At 39.0% G+C, this 15,286-nt stretch overlaps 1 protein-coding gene across 4 annotated transcripts in view; it reads right to left on the bottom strand.

The window, feature by feature from the left end:
• Positions 1-15,286, bottom strand: part of LOC140199383 (double-stranded RNA-specific editase 1-like) — a 340,274-nt gene that overhangs the window by 240,418 nt on the left and 84,570 nt on the right. For all 4 annotated transcript variants that reach the window (XM_072261374.1, XM_072261375.1, XM_072261376.1 and 1 more), the window contains exon 2: positions 4,455-4,499. In XM_072261374.1, coding sequence (XP_072117475.1) covers positions 4,455-4,499 — 45 coding nt within the window. The remainder of the gene's footprint in view (positions 1-4,454; positions 4,500-15,286) is intronic.

Genomic DNA, 15,286 nt, shown 5'->3' with positions numbered 1-15,286 from the left:
GGGATTGTAATCATGTAGAAATTACAATCTGACTTCCCCACAGTAGAAAACCAACATAGATGCTAAGCTCGATTTGACATCAGATATAGGGTAGCACAGTTTCAGGCACACTAGTTCGCCATTCAACTTCTCCCTACCTTTTTACTTGTGCCAATATTATATCTTGCTCTGTTTCTTCTTTTACCTGAGAAGCAGTGACCAGAGATGTGTTGACCCAGTCCATCAGTAGCACCAATTCTCCTGGAAGTTCTGACTCGCAAGGATATTCACATAACGGAAGACAGCTTAAGAAATCTGTGATGTAGTTGTTTCTACTGGGAACATAAGGTGTCGTGAACTGATGAGCAGACAGGTATAGGGCCCGTTGTTGCATACTTGGTGACACCATCTGTGGCACTGCCTTGCTCTCACCAAGCAATCCCACCAATAGCTTGTGGTCCGTATGAATATTGAAACGTTGGCTGTACAGGTAATGGTGAAAACACATGATCCCAAAAGCAACTGCCAGTGCTTCCTTGTCCAACTATGAGTAATTTTGTTCAGTTGGGTTACAGGTGTGTGATGCAAAAATGACAGGCTTTTCTATACTGTCTGTATCCTTCTGGGTTAACATCACACCAACACCATACAGGAAGACATTACAGTACAAAATTATTGGCGCCTGGGTCAGAAGTGCATTGATGCTTGGGATTGAGTCAGCATTTGTTTGGCTCTCTGAAAGGCAGATTTCTCTGTTCATTCCCAACACGGGCTCATATTTTTTTCAAAAAGGGCATTAAGCAGAATCAGAACTGTGGCTGTGTGAGGCAAAAATCTGGCATAATGATTAAATGTGCCCAAAAAGGAGTTAAGTTAATGGATATTCCTTGGTGCTGAGGCTTCAAGAATGGGGCAAAACTTTTCTTTGATTGGATGTGTACCTTTGGAATCCAAGCAAAAACCCATGTATTCTGCATGAACTACCAGAAGGGTTTACTTCTCACACTTTAGTCGGATATCAAGTTGCATCAGTCAGGAGGTTTTATCAAGATTATTCTGATAATCTTCCAAGGTTAACCGATAATCAAAACATCATCTAAGTAAGCTATTGTATCAGTCAGGACTTGGCGGTACATTAGAATATTGCTGGAGATAAATTTATGCCAAATGGGAGCCTTGTAAACTGGAACAAGCCTTCTTCGTGTGTTGCAATAGTAGTGAGTCTCTTAGACTGTTCCTCTAGCTCGAGCTATTGGTATGCACATGCATGATTGTTTAGTGAAGAAATTTCCACCTCCTAGTGAGGCATAGATGTCTTCTATCTTTGGAATTGGGTATGTCTTGGTGGGTAGGCATGAATTCACTGTAGCATGTAATCTCCACATATTCTTACTCTTGACTACTAGCACAATAGGGGTTCCCATTGTGAAAAATCTCTCAGGTTCAATGATGCTGTTTTCTTCTAATTGCGTAAGCTCCACTTCAACTTTGGAGTGAAATATGTATGGCAGGGAACATCATGTACATCAACAACCAATGATGCTGGAGATCCGAGCAACACACAGAAAATGCTGGAGAAACTCAGCAGGCCAGGCAGCATCTAGGAAAAGAGTACAGCTGACATTTCGCGCCGAAACCCTTTGGCAGGACCCATATCATATCTTCTCGAACAGCTCCAAAGTCACAAAATTCAGTACGTTTTCTTAATTCAGCAACAAACATTGCTACTGATTCTTTTTGTAATTGAATACGAGTGTTAAATCTAAAGTGTTGCACAATAATCGATGGTTTAGGATTGTAATGAGACCCAATTAATCTCACAAGTTCCTCATAAAATCTCGAAGAGGGCAAATGGGGACAACGTTGTATGCTTTCAGACCTCGTACATTAAGTAGGATGCTGGCTTTTTTACTGGGCTCAGTGATATCGTTTGCTGTGAAAAAACAGTCCAAATGTTCAACATAAACATTCCAGTGTTATTGTGAATCACAGTATTCATCAACTTTCCTAATTGTGCTCATTGTTCAAATGTGAACATATATTCCATAAGAGTGTCACAGACTTAATCCTTGCTGCCACTGTCACTATTAAAGAACTTTTAATTGTATCCAATGCAGCCAAATAGGTCTGCTTGACTCAGTCATCCAGAAACAATGAACATGTTCACACGCACAGAATTAGTAGGTCAAACATTAGTTGGTAGATGGACAAGCCCGCGAAATCGTCCAATCCTGTGACGTCACATGATAGTCACCCAGTGGATAGGACAATTAGCTCTTAGAGAATTTATACAAAACAAATGGAAATAAATAAACTTTTTTTTCAACTCACACTTCTTGATGCACGTGCAGATCATGTGAATGTGCATTACGGAAAATTGGTAACATTCTAAGAACACAACTACCTGTCCCCCGTACACCTGCAATGTAGGGGATCACTGTGATGAGCACAGGAAGACAGTATTACTGTGTGACAAAATGCAAAATTAACTAAAGAGAACAAATATGCATGGGGAGTATTTAAATAAATAAATAAACAAACAAACAAACAAACATGGAAATAGAGGCATTTCGTGCTCTGTACACGTTATATTACTGGTGCAGATGGAATGCAGAATGTCTAAAACGATGAATTTGCAGGTTAATTTATGAAGTTAATGCATTAATTTGGTACTGAAAATGTTGAAGCGTGAAAGAAAAAAAAACTTACTTTGCTATTCAATTTATATTGCACTTGTATTTGGCATGTTTACCTTGCAGCCTGACCAATGAAGGCAAATATACCCAACACAAATGCAATGACACAATGAGTACAAGAGATGAGACATCACATTATTGCTGTGAGGCCAGACTTGGAGTACTGGGTGCAGTTCTGGTCACTTAACTATAGGAAAGGAGCCATTAAAGTGGAAAGGGTACAGAAAAGATCACAAGGATGTTAACAAGACCTGAGGGGCATGGAATTGTAGGGAGAGATTGGACACATTAGGGCTACTTCCTTGGAGCCTTGGAGGCTAAAGGGCAGCCTTATAGAGATTTATAAGATCATGAGAATCATAGATAAGGTGAATGGTCTCAGTCTTTTTCCCAAGGTAGAGGGAAATATATAGGGCAGAGGTTTAAGCTGAGATGGCAAAGGTTTTAAAGGGACTTGAGGAACAAACTTTTCCACACAGATGATGATAAAAGAACACTTCGACAGGAATATGGTTAGGAAATGTTTAGGGGGTATGGCCTGAATGCAGGCAAATGGCACTAGTTCAGGAAATCAGCTTTATCAGCTTGGATGAATTGGGCTGCAGAACCTGTATAATTTCATACCTTTTTACTCCTCAGGATTTCCCAAAGCAGCAAATCAGTTTCCTTAAAGTGCACTCATTTTTGTGACAATTGTCTTGTAATCAATGTTAGTGACGTTGAGACAGGGTTAAATAAATCCTTCTTCAAAGTATTCCACAATTTGTTTCATGCTCACCTGAGAGAAAGAGGGCTCTGTGTAACAACTCATGAAAGACAGCTCCTCATCAATGCAAATAGTCAGCCTCAACTTGAACGCACAACTTTCTGATTCAGGTGAGAGTTACCAATAGAGCTTTAGCAAACAAACAGCAGCCTAAATGAGATGTATGTCCAAGTTCCAACACCGTTGCCACTGCCACATATCCAAAGCAGGACGTGCTGTTGAATATGGAATCCATTCAAACGTTAAAAAGTTCAAAATTCATCATTGAAGATGTGAAATTGAATACTACTGACAAGAAAAAAAAATGAATTATTTATTATCACTGAACGATGACTTTAAGAGCTTCCAGATTGTTACAAAAACCCAAAGCGTTCACTAATGTGCTTTAATAATGAACTCCAGCCACTCTTAATATCTCTCGAAAACACACATTGCCTGCTTCACAGTGGACATAGCTTTATTTCACCTTGTTATTGTGTATGCAACTCAAGAATCTGTTCGCTTTTCCACCTAGATGGTGAATACGCTGGGGGCAGGTCAGTTAATTACACTACCAATTCCTGCATCTGAAACCAAATGAAACCTCATGACCAAAGTCTATTTTTTCTATCAACAACTTCCGTTTGAAATGTGAAGACTAATTACTCTGATCTGAATGTTCAATGCTCAACCGAAATTTAAATTAACTGTGCAGTATAGCTCAGTCATGCCAGAATCCTTGGTGTTGATAATGATTTATTCGACACGTTTAACCAGAATAATCAAGTGTATACATCCATTTGTCAGATTCACAGGGTAATTGTGATTAAAACTGATGCCAATATTAACATAACTAAGTAATAAAATACCTTTGATAAAAAAAATTCAAAGTCCACAAAAGAATGGTATTAATTGTCTAACAGTGCTGTCTAAATAAACCAAATTTATAACATTGCCAAAATCCCTTCCAAAACATCAAACAGATGTTTCTGTTCAAAAATTGGCATCTGAACAGTCTCAACTACTTTGAGTACCTGCTTGATCGCATTTCCTTCCAAACATTTCTTGGGTCCAATGATCTGTAAAGAGAGAGAATAATTGTTTCACAAAATTTGGTCCTATAGCAATAGTTTCTACATGGCAACATCAAGCATGTTTTAAGCTCAAGTTTATAAATACAAAGTAATTTATACCAGAGATGTACTTATTCTCAAAGCTAACTAATAATAAAAACACTTGAATACAAATATCTTTAACAGAATAAGATATTCCAATGCATTCTTTGAGCTGCAGTGGCAGACAAGGGTGATTTTTCAGATGTGGAAATATGCAGTATTGACAGCACCACACTCATCCCAGGATCAAATATTGCAAACAACCCCATTTTAGATCATTTCCTGGAGAATTAAATCAATGTCTTGGTCACAGAGTACATGTCAGGGACAAGTCTTTGTGTCTGCAGTATTTTGTTGGAAGGACATTTTTGCTTCTCCGGCAGCAGATTTTGGGGAAAAAAAAAACATTCAGCCAATTTAGGTTAAAGAATGATGAGGTTAAAGAAGATGTAAATGAGTAAGAGCTGGCTGTTGTCGGTAAACCTATGGAAACTGATGCTTTGTCTGATAGCTAGAAAAGTATTAAGTAGAGACTTTTGGTAAACATCAACGTTAATAGTGCCTATGTGGAGGAGAAAAGGAACACCGCAACTGATTCTCCAACTATGTTTGAATACAAAAGAAAGGAACCGTCTACGAATACGCTCACATAGCTAAATGATCATGGAAACGCCCTGGGAAGAGTTATGGTGTGATCATTTGTGTCAGAAACCATTAACATGTAGCAGGAAACCTGAATGAGTTGGATTATAAAAACTAACACAAGTGACAAAATGTGGGAGACCAGATTGCCTTGCTGAAAGAAATTGGTATTGCAATGCTTACCTAAATAGAAATTGTGAATTTTAAAACCCAGAGGCATAGAGCACAAAAGCAAACTTATGTTGTACCTTAACGTTGAGCACAACTGTGACTGTCAGCCTAATTCTGTCACCAACCTCAGGAACAATATGTTGCATCTAATGAGGAACTATACAGAAGTGTTTTTAGTATTGAGAAGTGCCTCACAAAACATGGAACATGGTCATTAGCTGAGATTAGGGGATGTGCAAATTTAACAGCTTCCCATTCTGCCTATAGTTCCACTCCAGTAGAAATCAGTTCAAGGCGAGATGGAAATAAATTTGAGAAAAGTGCTGAGGCAATGACACAGCCTTGCATAACTCTGGTCTATATCAAGACTGGGTGTGTTGTACAACTGTGGATTAAAATATAGCCGTATGGCATGATCAGGGCCGGATTTTAGGCAGGGCTAGGTTGGGCTGCAGCCCAGGGGCCAGAGCTGCAGAGAGGCGCAAAATATGTAGCTATCATCGTGGTGGACAAAAAAAATACAAGAGTGGAGCACAGAAAAGAAAAAAGGAAGAAAAAGAGGACCGTCAGAAAAAAGCATTAAAAAAGACATTGAAATTGACAGAATTTTTTCTCAGTGATGCAGCAGTACGATCGTTTTTGTCAGTCTGAGACAGGTGGACAAATGGAGACTTGTTCAACAGCTAGCGCTAGCACCAGCGTTAGCACAGGACCACCGTCCTTGCCACAGTCAGCAGCTAACATTGAAGAGGCAGAGAGCATGACTTTGGGATTCCTGACCTCAGAGGTCTCCGAACAACCAAGTCAGGCCACCATTGATGTTAACGTTACCGTTACTGAGGATCCTTACAGCACTGATCCTGCTCGCTGGGGAAAGGAAACGTTAGATGATTCAGTCTGAGCATACTGGGCTAAGAAAGGGCCAGAGTCCTGCCAGGATAAGGATGTGGATATCAAAGCTTCGGAACGAGTATACAAACAGCAGAGACGTTTTTTCTCCAAATTTCACTTCAAACGCAAGCTCGTAAATGGTGAGTACATATCAAGGCAATGGCTCTTATATTCCCCTTCCACCGGCTGCGTGCTTTGTTTTGTGGAGAAGGTTGTCCATTTCAGGGAATTTGTAAGTGGCAAAGATATTTTATTCACAACACAGCTGTTATGCTTCCTCAAAGAAAAAAACTTGCCGGTCATTTTCCCAAATGTAAGCACTGCTTTAAAGTTTTACCTGACTCTCCCTGTCACAAATGCAAGTGGTGAGTGATCTTTCTCCGAGCTCAAGCTAGTGAAGAACAGGCTCAGATCCATAATAGGACAGGACAGGCTGAATCATCTTACTCTGATGTCACTTGAAAGTAATCTTGTTCAGAAACTGGATTTTAGTGATCTGATCAAGGACTTTGCTGCGAAGAAATCCAGAAGAACTAGGTTTTAATTTTTTTAAAATGCATCTGACTTTGGAAATATCTAGGTTTGTGTGTCAGTGCTTCCTGTTTTTGTGGCAATAGGCTAATAGTTGACTGTTTACAAACCTAATAAGTAATAAGTGGTCTTTACTCTGCAAGCCACACAGCACAGCAATAGGTATGTGCTAGATCTCATTTTTCAAAAAGATTGTTGGAGTATTGTCAAGTTTCCCAGTTTGCCATAGTGCCGCCTCTCTTGGCCTTTTGGTCTCTCATGTCCATTTTACTTTCTCAGAACACACAGTTGAGAAAAATACCTAGATAAAAATGCTCTGGCATTGTTTGAGAAATAAGGCCTATGGTACGTGCAGCAATAGCTCAATAAAGATTTAAGATTGAGTACATCATACTTTGTCTCCCTCATAACTTTACCAAGCCAACTAAGCCTAGGTCAATTTTTGAGTGCTTTAGATACCATCTTTCAATCTAAAAATCTGCATTACTTTCTGTCCTCACTCTTAAGGCCTGTAAGTTTATAGTCTATGTATTGAACTAAACCAATGTCTTGGTCCACAGCTTTGATATTCAGACCAGTACGACCTTTGCTCTTGTCCTTGCCTTTTTTTGTTTGGTACAGCAGCATGTTACGGTGTTGGCAGGGGCCCATCAGGGCCTCCAGCCCAGGAGCCCAGGCCCCACTAAATCCAGCCCTGGGCATGATGAAGCTCTCAATGAAGGCAGACAATGATAAGGAAATTCAACATTGGCCTCAGTGCACCACCACAAACCTTTGACTGTGGAAAAAAAGGGTGCTTGAAGATCCAAGACCTCAAAACTACAAAAGATTGATTGGCTAAGAGGCAGCAGTGATCCTTGTTCTCCTATACTCCTCAGTCTTGGACTATCTCAAAGTATTATAGAGATACCACTAGTGCAGCATCTGCAAAATCCTTCAAATCAACTGTTTTTTTTACATTAGCTGTTGCAACATGAATGCTGTATTAATAACCAAATCAAAGGCTGGCCAAGCAAACCAAAATCTTGCCCACTTCCAGGCTGACATTCCCAGCACTGTGGACCTAATTACATTCAGTAAGTTGCAAGGTAGCTTCTATTCCAAATTCCATCACAGTAACACCAGGCGATTAAAGGCAAAAAAAAAAAAAATCCAAGGCTCTCCTGGAAACATATCTGAAAAAGTATGATATCCCTACCAACTTATAAAATTCTTGGACAAAGGCTGCTCAAAGTACAGATGGGATTTTGGGATGGCAAAGGGAATGGCAAGTCCATTTTCCAAGCACATAGAAACTCAGAATAAATGGAAGTAATGCACCAGCTACCAAGCTACCCAGCCACCCAGTGAAATTTTGGATAGAAACCCAGACACAAGAGAATTTGCAGATGCTGAAAATCTTGAGCAACATACACAAGGTACTGAAGAAACTCAGCAAGTCAGGCAACATCTCTGGAGGGAAATGAACAGTTGGCATTTCAGACCAAGACCCTTCATCAGAACAGTCTCAGCCAAAAAAATTAACTGTTCATTGCTCTCTAGAGATGCTGCCTGATCTGCTGAGGTCCTCCAGCATTTTAAATACATTGGGTTAGAAACATAATATTTAATGTAGAGAAACTGCCTGAATGAGTACTTTTTTAATATTCAGAATACTATATACTGCACAATCATGCTGTTGGGGTTAGAAACATAATATTTAATGTAGAGAAACTGCCTGAATGAGTACTTTTTTAATATTCAGAATACTATATACTGCACAATCATGCTGTTGTTTGATTATTCTTTTCCTCATAAAGAAATTCATCTTAGAAGATAGTTCTCCACAGAGCCTCAAAACAACAGCAATCCAGTTTCATGAAATTTAATGGCCCTGTCATTAGCATGCATACTGAACATAGGAAGAAACAAATTAGAAAACACAAATTACTGGAAATCTGATATCTGCCTAAATGGAACTGCCTTTGTGTCAACTAGGCATCCTGAAAAACAGGAAAACATGAACATTTAGCCTTTGAGTCCTGCAGGAAGAAAAACAACAGAATAACCCCAAGAACTGAAGCTTGCCAGAAGCCAGCTAAAGTATAATTAAAACAGTCATGTCTACATCTGAACTGGCATGAGGAAACAGATGCAGAGACCGAGACAAACAACATCGCACAGCAAAATAAAAGAGGGAGAAACAGAGTGTTATGGGCAGTACAACAGGACATTAGTGTGAACAATTATTTCAAGACACCAAATGACAGTATAATGGACACATAGCCAAAGGACTTCTCTCGAGGAAAGCACTGAATACTTCTGGCCTACAGTTGGTTTATCCATTCATCACCAGAAATGGCTTCATCAAATCCTCTGCCAGATTCATGTATATTGTCAGGATTATCCAGGTAAACAAAAACAATCCCTGACAGTAAAAATCAATACATATTTATTATTTTGAGAATGTTTTGTATGTGTTTCTCAAATTACAAGTTTGATCTAAAAAATACACATTAAAATATAAAAATGGAAATCACTTAAATAATCTGCATCAAATTAAGGCTGTTTTCACACTACAAATTGAAGAATCTGTACAAAGCGAAAATGATCAAGACAACCTGAAAATACAAAAGACCTGGGAGGATAAGTAAATGGTTAGAGTTTGTGTGTACACATACATATACATACACACATCTTCCACATATGTAGGAAAGATCAAATGCTTTGCAGCCAATGAAATAATTTTGCAAAATAGCCACCACTAGTTTAGCTTTTCAGAAACCCATTTTCAAATTATGCAACATGATTGTCAACCATAAGAGTTTACAGACAGAATGAAAGAAACAATTTTTTTTTTTACACGCATTAGTCATAAACAGCAAACTAATAAACAAAGACTAGGAAAAGTAGGTACAGAAAGCAAGAACAGAGGCTAGAGTTGGATGGGAAAAATAGCTGGATAAATAGTCTTAGTCATAGATAAACATATCTGCAAGATTAGGCTTTGGAAATAGTTCTTGTAATCAAGGGAGTACAAAACAAGTTTTAAATACTTTAAATATTGTTCAACCATTTTGAACATTATACAAATTTCTGTAATGAAATGAAATAAAACAGATGAGGAAAATCATTTTTCCCCCCTCTGGTCAACAATTACAAACTCACCAAAGAGATTAGATGCAATACTTTTGTTACATAAGCTTACATGAAAAATTATCACAAAAACAATTGAAAGTGCTCCATTTCCACAATAAGATGCTAATGGCATACAGAGGTGAAATAGTTTGCAGTTAAAGCTACCATAACATTAAATTGGATTTATTCATGTGCATGTAAGAAGTCAAGGCATTGAACACTGGTGCCAAGCAGCTATCGGTAAAACTTGTTCGTGCCACTGGCATCATACTGTTGTTGATCTGACCTCAAATACTGTAGAGATCATCATAACTGCAATGTCTTTGTTGTGTTAGTGCAGAGGAGGACTTCAGACCCCAAAAGACCTGTCTGCAAAACAACCACAATAGCATAGACCTAGTGCATAGACCTGCCAGACCTAGTGAACAGTTGAACAGCTGATGTGAAGAGGCAGCTCCAAGGATATTCCAATCACATTCAGTCAGTGTTGAGTACATGATCTCTCTCAGCTTTCTCGTCAGATCCCTACCATTAAAGAAGCCAGTCTCCAGTCAATTCTAGAATATCTGAAACTAGCAAGGCCAAACATCATCCCAGATGCAGTATTGAAGACCTAGCTCCGAGATCAGCCATACCTCCAAAATAGCCATTCAAGCATAGTCACAACATTGACAAATATCTAATCACATACTCTATTCATAGATAGTAGAACAGATCTAACTTGACTTAACATGATGAAAAGCAACACTGACCGTGCTATCAAGCCTCAATAAAAACCCTCAGTTCCTGCGGACATCACAAGCTTTGTCCAAACATGGCCCAAAAAGCGGAATTCCAAAGCTGAGGTGAGAGTGAATCCTTTGACGTCAAGGCAACATTTGACTATGTATGGCATTACCCACAGAAATACTAAAATCAATAAAATTCAAAGAGGAAAACAGTCCAATGGCTAGTCATACCTTGCTTAAAGACTGTGGGTTTGCAACATCCTGGTTTATCATAGGTCTGCATCTAAAGTGGATCAGTGACACAAAAATTGTAGCTACAAGTATCTCTGATAGTCCACAGGCTTTCCACCATTCAGAAACAGAGTGTATTTAAATACCCTTTAACTGCCTGAGTAGGCAGAGCCCAAAAGACATTCAAGAAATCCCCACCATTCAGGAAAAAAATCACCTGCTTTTTGGTATTCTATCCACATTTATTTTCCCCATGACTAGCATATGTAATTTGTACCAACCTCAAAATGCTGTTGCTCATTTAAAGTTCTCTGACACCACTCCTAAATACTCCATTTGTATCACTAGGAATAAGAGCTTCAGCGACTGCCTATATGTTCTCCTTCAAGAATGCACACCATTTGACTTAGAAATATATCACTGTTCTTTCATTGTAACGGGGCCTAAATCCTGGATTTCCCTCAACAAGACTGAAAAGGTACTTTAACCAGAAAGACAACAGTTGTTCAAAAGAGCAGGTCACGATAGTGACCAGGAAGGAACATAAAGGAAGACGAAGATGCACTACACCAACAGCGTGACGGAAAAGAAGCTCATTAGAATGCTGCACAGAAGTTAGACTCATCAGTGTAGGTGATAAGATTGAAAGTATCTGGTCAAGTTTTGTGAAAATTATGATTTTTTTGGGACTAAGTTCTCAGTTCTCATATTTACTGAACTACCACATGGCGCTCCTCTTTTCTGTCAGTAGGTGGCACTGCTTCATACAGTTACAACCTCACTGCAAAAACACTTGCAGTCTGAAAAACAGCAATTAAACAACATTTAGTTTCACCAAATGTTTGGACCTACCCATCATACAGGCCACCATTATTTGGAAGTAAGGTTTACTTACCTGTATTAATGCTGGATAAGCAAATAGTAAGCCAGGAGCTCAACACAGTCAAAAGTTTTTGTCCTAATAGTTTGGAGAAAGCCTCATGAGCAGAATACTGTGATATCTGGAATTAAGACTAATTTCTTTTCAAATCTTCAACCAAAATAATAAACTGAGTTACTGTTCCACATTGCCAAAGAAAAGCATCAGCAGAAATCTAAATAATTTTGTTTGTTAACACAACTGTATAAGGATAACTGACCATAATCCTTTGACAATAACTTCATTTGAAAATCATTGTAAAATAAGACATCATTTCTTATATGCAAGTGTCAAACACAAGACACAATGAAGCTATTAATATTAGTTATTCAAACCAAATTTATCTTTAGCCTATTCAATTTTTAAGGAAACCTCAGGTCTCACAATCAAATGGATACAAATGTGAAAGTGTCTTTATGAGAGTTTTGCAATTAATAAATTGAATGATTAGTTCCATTTTTATATTAAGATTCAGAGACAGGACATCAGTTTGGTCTGCCTTCTCTCATCATCACTCCCATGAAGATATAGACTGAGATCGCCAAGAATCTATCCACAGTACCCTTCTATTTGTCAAATGCCAATGATATCATTTGAAGGCAGAAAATTAGGCTCCATGTGTACACTGATGATATTCCACAATCTCCATCAAATACTTCTGTGAACTCTTCCACTCTCTCAGCTTTGTCATCTTGCATACATCATATCCAAAATTAGATCAGTAGAAATTTCGCAAATATGGAGCAGCTTGATAATCCACACTGTTGCCAAAACCTTGTTCATTCGAGTTAGTAATGTATATGGGTAAATTCCAATAATCTGCTGCAGCCGCAGAACAACAAATTTCATGACATTGAAATTTGTTCTGACTCTGAATTTTGGGAGCATTGGATTGGCAAATTTTCCAGACTATTGTACATTGCTGCTACAAATACCCAAAGATGGTTCTATTTCACTCTTTCTAAAATGATGTTACATGTCAGTGTAATAAATATTCTAATAAATCTGCTGCTTGAAGGAAACAGTAAACACACAAGCAATCCTGACCCATCTTCAGCCACAATCTTATCAATATTTATGACCTGATCAGTTCCAGAATTAAGCCAGCTTCAGTTGTACACCAGTCCTCTAGCTGTGCCTATACACCCAGTTTGAACCTTGGACCCTAATCTCATATTCTGGACTAATGAGGATATCCCAATGCCAGACCATCAGAATTTCTGAAGTCAGATATTGGATCAGTTTTCGTACATAAAAAAAACTTGGCAAAGGTCAGCTTCAAGAAAACAAAAACGTGTTTTGTAACACATAATTTGCGACAGATCAGAAAACAAGGACTGGTCTCATCACTGCCATGGCAGCAGAATCTGAATTTGCAACTTCGCCCAAATTGTTAGCAGATTGTTAACACTGTTGCTCAAGTAACCATAAGACCATAAGATATGGGAGCATAATTACGTCATTTGATTCATTGAGTCTGCTCCTCCATTTCATTATGGCTGATCCATTTCTATCAGCCCCAATTTCCTGCCTTCTCCCCATGTCCATTCATGCCCTGGCCAATCAAGATTCTATCAACCTCTGCCTTAAATATACCCAATGACGTGGCCTCCACAGCTGCCTGTGGCAATGAATGCATAGATTCACCATTCTCTGGCTAAAGAAATTTCCCCCTCATCTCCATTTTAAATGGACTCTATAATGAGGCCGTTCCCTCTAGCCTGAGACGCCTGTACCATTGGAAGCATCCTTCCCACATGCACTCTATTTAAGTCTTCCAACAAGAGATCCCCCTCAGGCCCATCGCAAACAAACACTCCTCATATGATAAGCTTTTCAATCCTGGAATTATTTTCATGAACCTCCTTTGAATCTTCTCCAATGTCGGCACATCCTTTCTTAGATAAGAGGTCCAAAACTGCTAATACTACAAGTGAGGCCTCACCAGTACCTTACAAAGCCTCAATGTTATATCCTTGCTTTTACATTCTAGTCCTCTCAAAATGAATGCTCACAATGCATTTGTGTTCCTCACCACCGACTCAACCTGGAAATTAACCTTTAGGAAATCCTGCACAAGGGCCCCCCCAAGTCACTTTGCACCGTAGATTTGTTTAATTTTCTCACCATTTAGAAAAGAGTCTATACCTTTTTTTTCTACCAAAGTGCATGACCATACAATTCCCAATACTGTACTCCATCTGCCTCTTCTTTGCCCATTCTATTAATCTGTCCAAGTCCTTCTGTAGCCTTTCTGCTTCCTCAACACTACCTACCCCTTCGCATATCTTCATAGCATCTGCAAACTTGGCCACAAAGCCATCAATTCCATCATCCAAATCCTTAGCATATAATGTAAAAAGCGGTCACCACTAGTCACCAGCAGCCAACCAGAAAGGGCCCCACTTATCCTTACTCTTGGCCTCTGCCAATCAGCCATTGCTCTTTCTGTGCTCGTATCTTTCCTGTAATACCATGGACTCTTAACTTGTTAAGCAGCCTCATATGTGAGGCAACTTGTTTCTGAAAATCCAAATACACAACATCCACCAATTCTCTACTGTCTATCCTGCTTATTATTTCTTCAAAGAATTCCAACAGATTTGTCAGGCAAGACTTTCCCTTGAAGGAACCATGCTGACTAAGGCCTATTTTATCATGTGCCTCTATGAGACCTCATCCTTAATGATCAATCCTCACATCTTCCCAACTACTGAAGTCAGACTAACTGGTCTATAGTTTCCTTTCTTCAAGAAGGGAGAGAGGCAGAAGGGTAGAGTGATAGTTGCAATTTTCCAGTCCTCAGGAACCATGCCAGAATCCATTGATTCTTGAAAGGCCATTGCTAATGGTTTTACAACGTCTTCAGCCATCTATTTCAGAACTCTGGTGTCTAGACCATCTGTTCCAGGTGACTTATCTATCTTTATCTGCAGACCTTTCTGTTTTCCAAGCACCTTTTCCCTAGTAAAAGCAACTTCTGCCATCGCTCTTGAACTTCAGGCAAACTGCTAGTGTCTTCCACAGAGAAACAGATGCAAAATACTTAGTCAGTTCATTCACCATTTTCGTGTATCCCATTGCTACTCCTCCAGCATCATTTTCCAGTAGTCCAATATCTACTCTCGCCTCTCTTTTACACTTTATACATCTGAAGAAACCTTTGGTATCCTCTTTAATATTATCATCCATCTTACCTTCGTATTTCATGTTTTCCTTCTTCATGACTTTTTTAGTTGCCTTATGTTATTTATAAAAGCTTCCCAATCTTCTAATTTCCCACTAATTTTTGCTCTATTATATGTCCTCTCCGGCTTTTATGATGGTTTTAACTTTTCTTGTCAGCAATGGTTACATCATCCTGCTTTTAGAATGCAACTTCTTCCTTAGGTTCTATCTATCCTGTACCTTCCAAATTGCTTCAGCCACTGATGCTCTGCTGTCATCCCTGCTAGTGTTTCCTTTCAATCAATTTTGGCCAGCTCCTCTCTCACATCTCTGTAATCCCCTTTACGCCACTG

This window comes from Mobula birostris, chromosome 6 (genome assembly GCF_030028105.1).
Source record: "Mobula birostris isolate sMobBir1 chromosome 6, sMobBir1.hap1, whole genome shotgun sequence".
Lineage (NCBI taxonomy): Eukaryota > Metazoa > Chordata > Chondrichthyes > Myliobatiformes > Myliobatidae > Mobula > Mobula birostris.
Note: the sequence above shows the minus strand (reverse complement) of the source record. Positions and strands in the feature narration are given on the sequence as shown.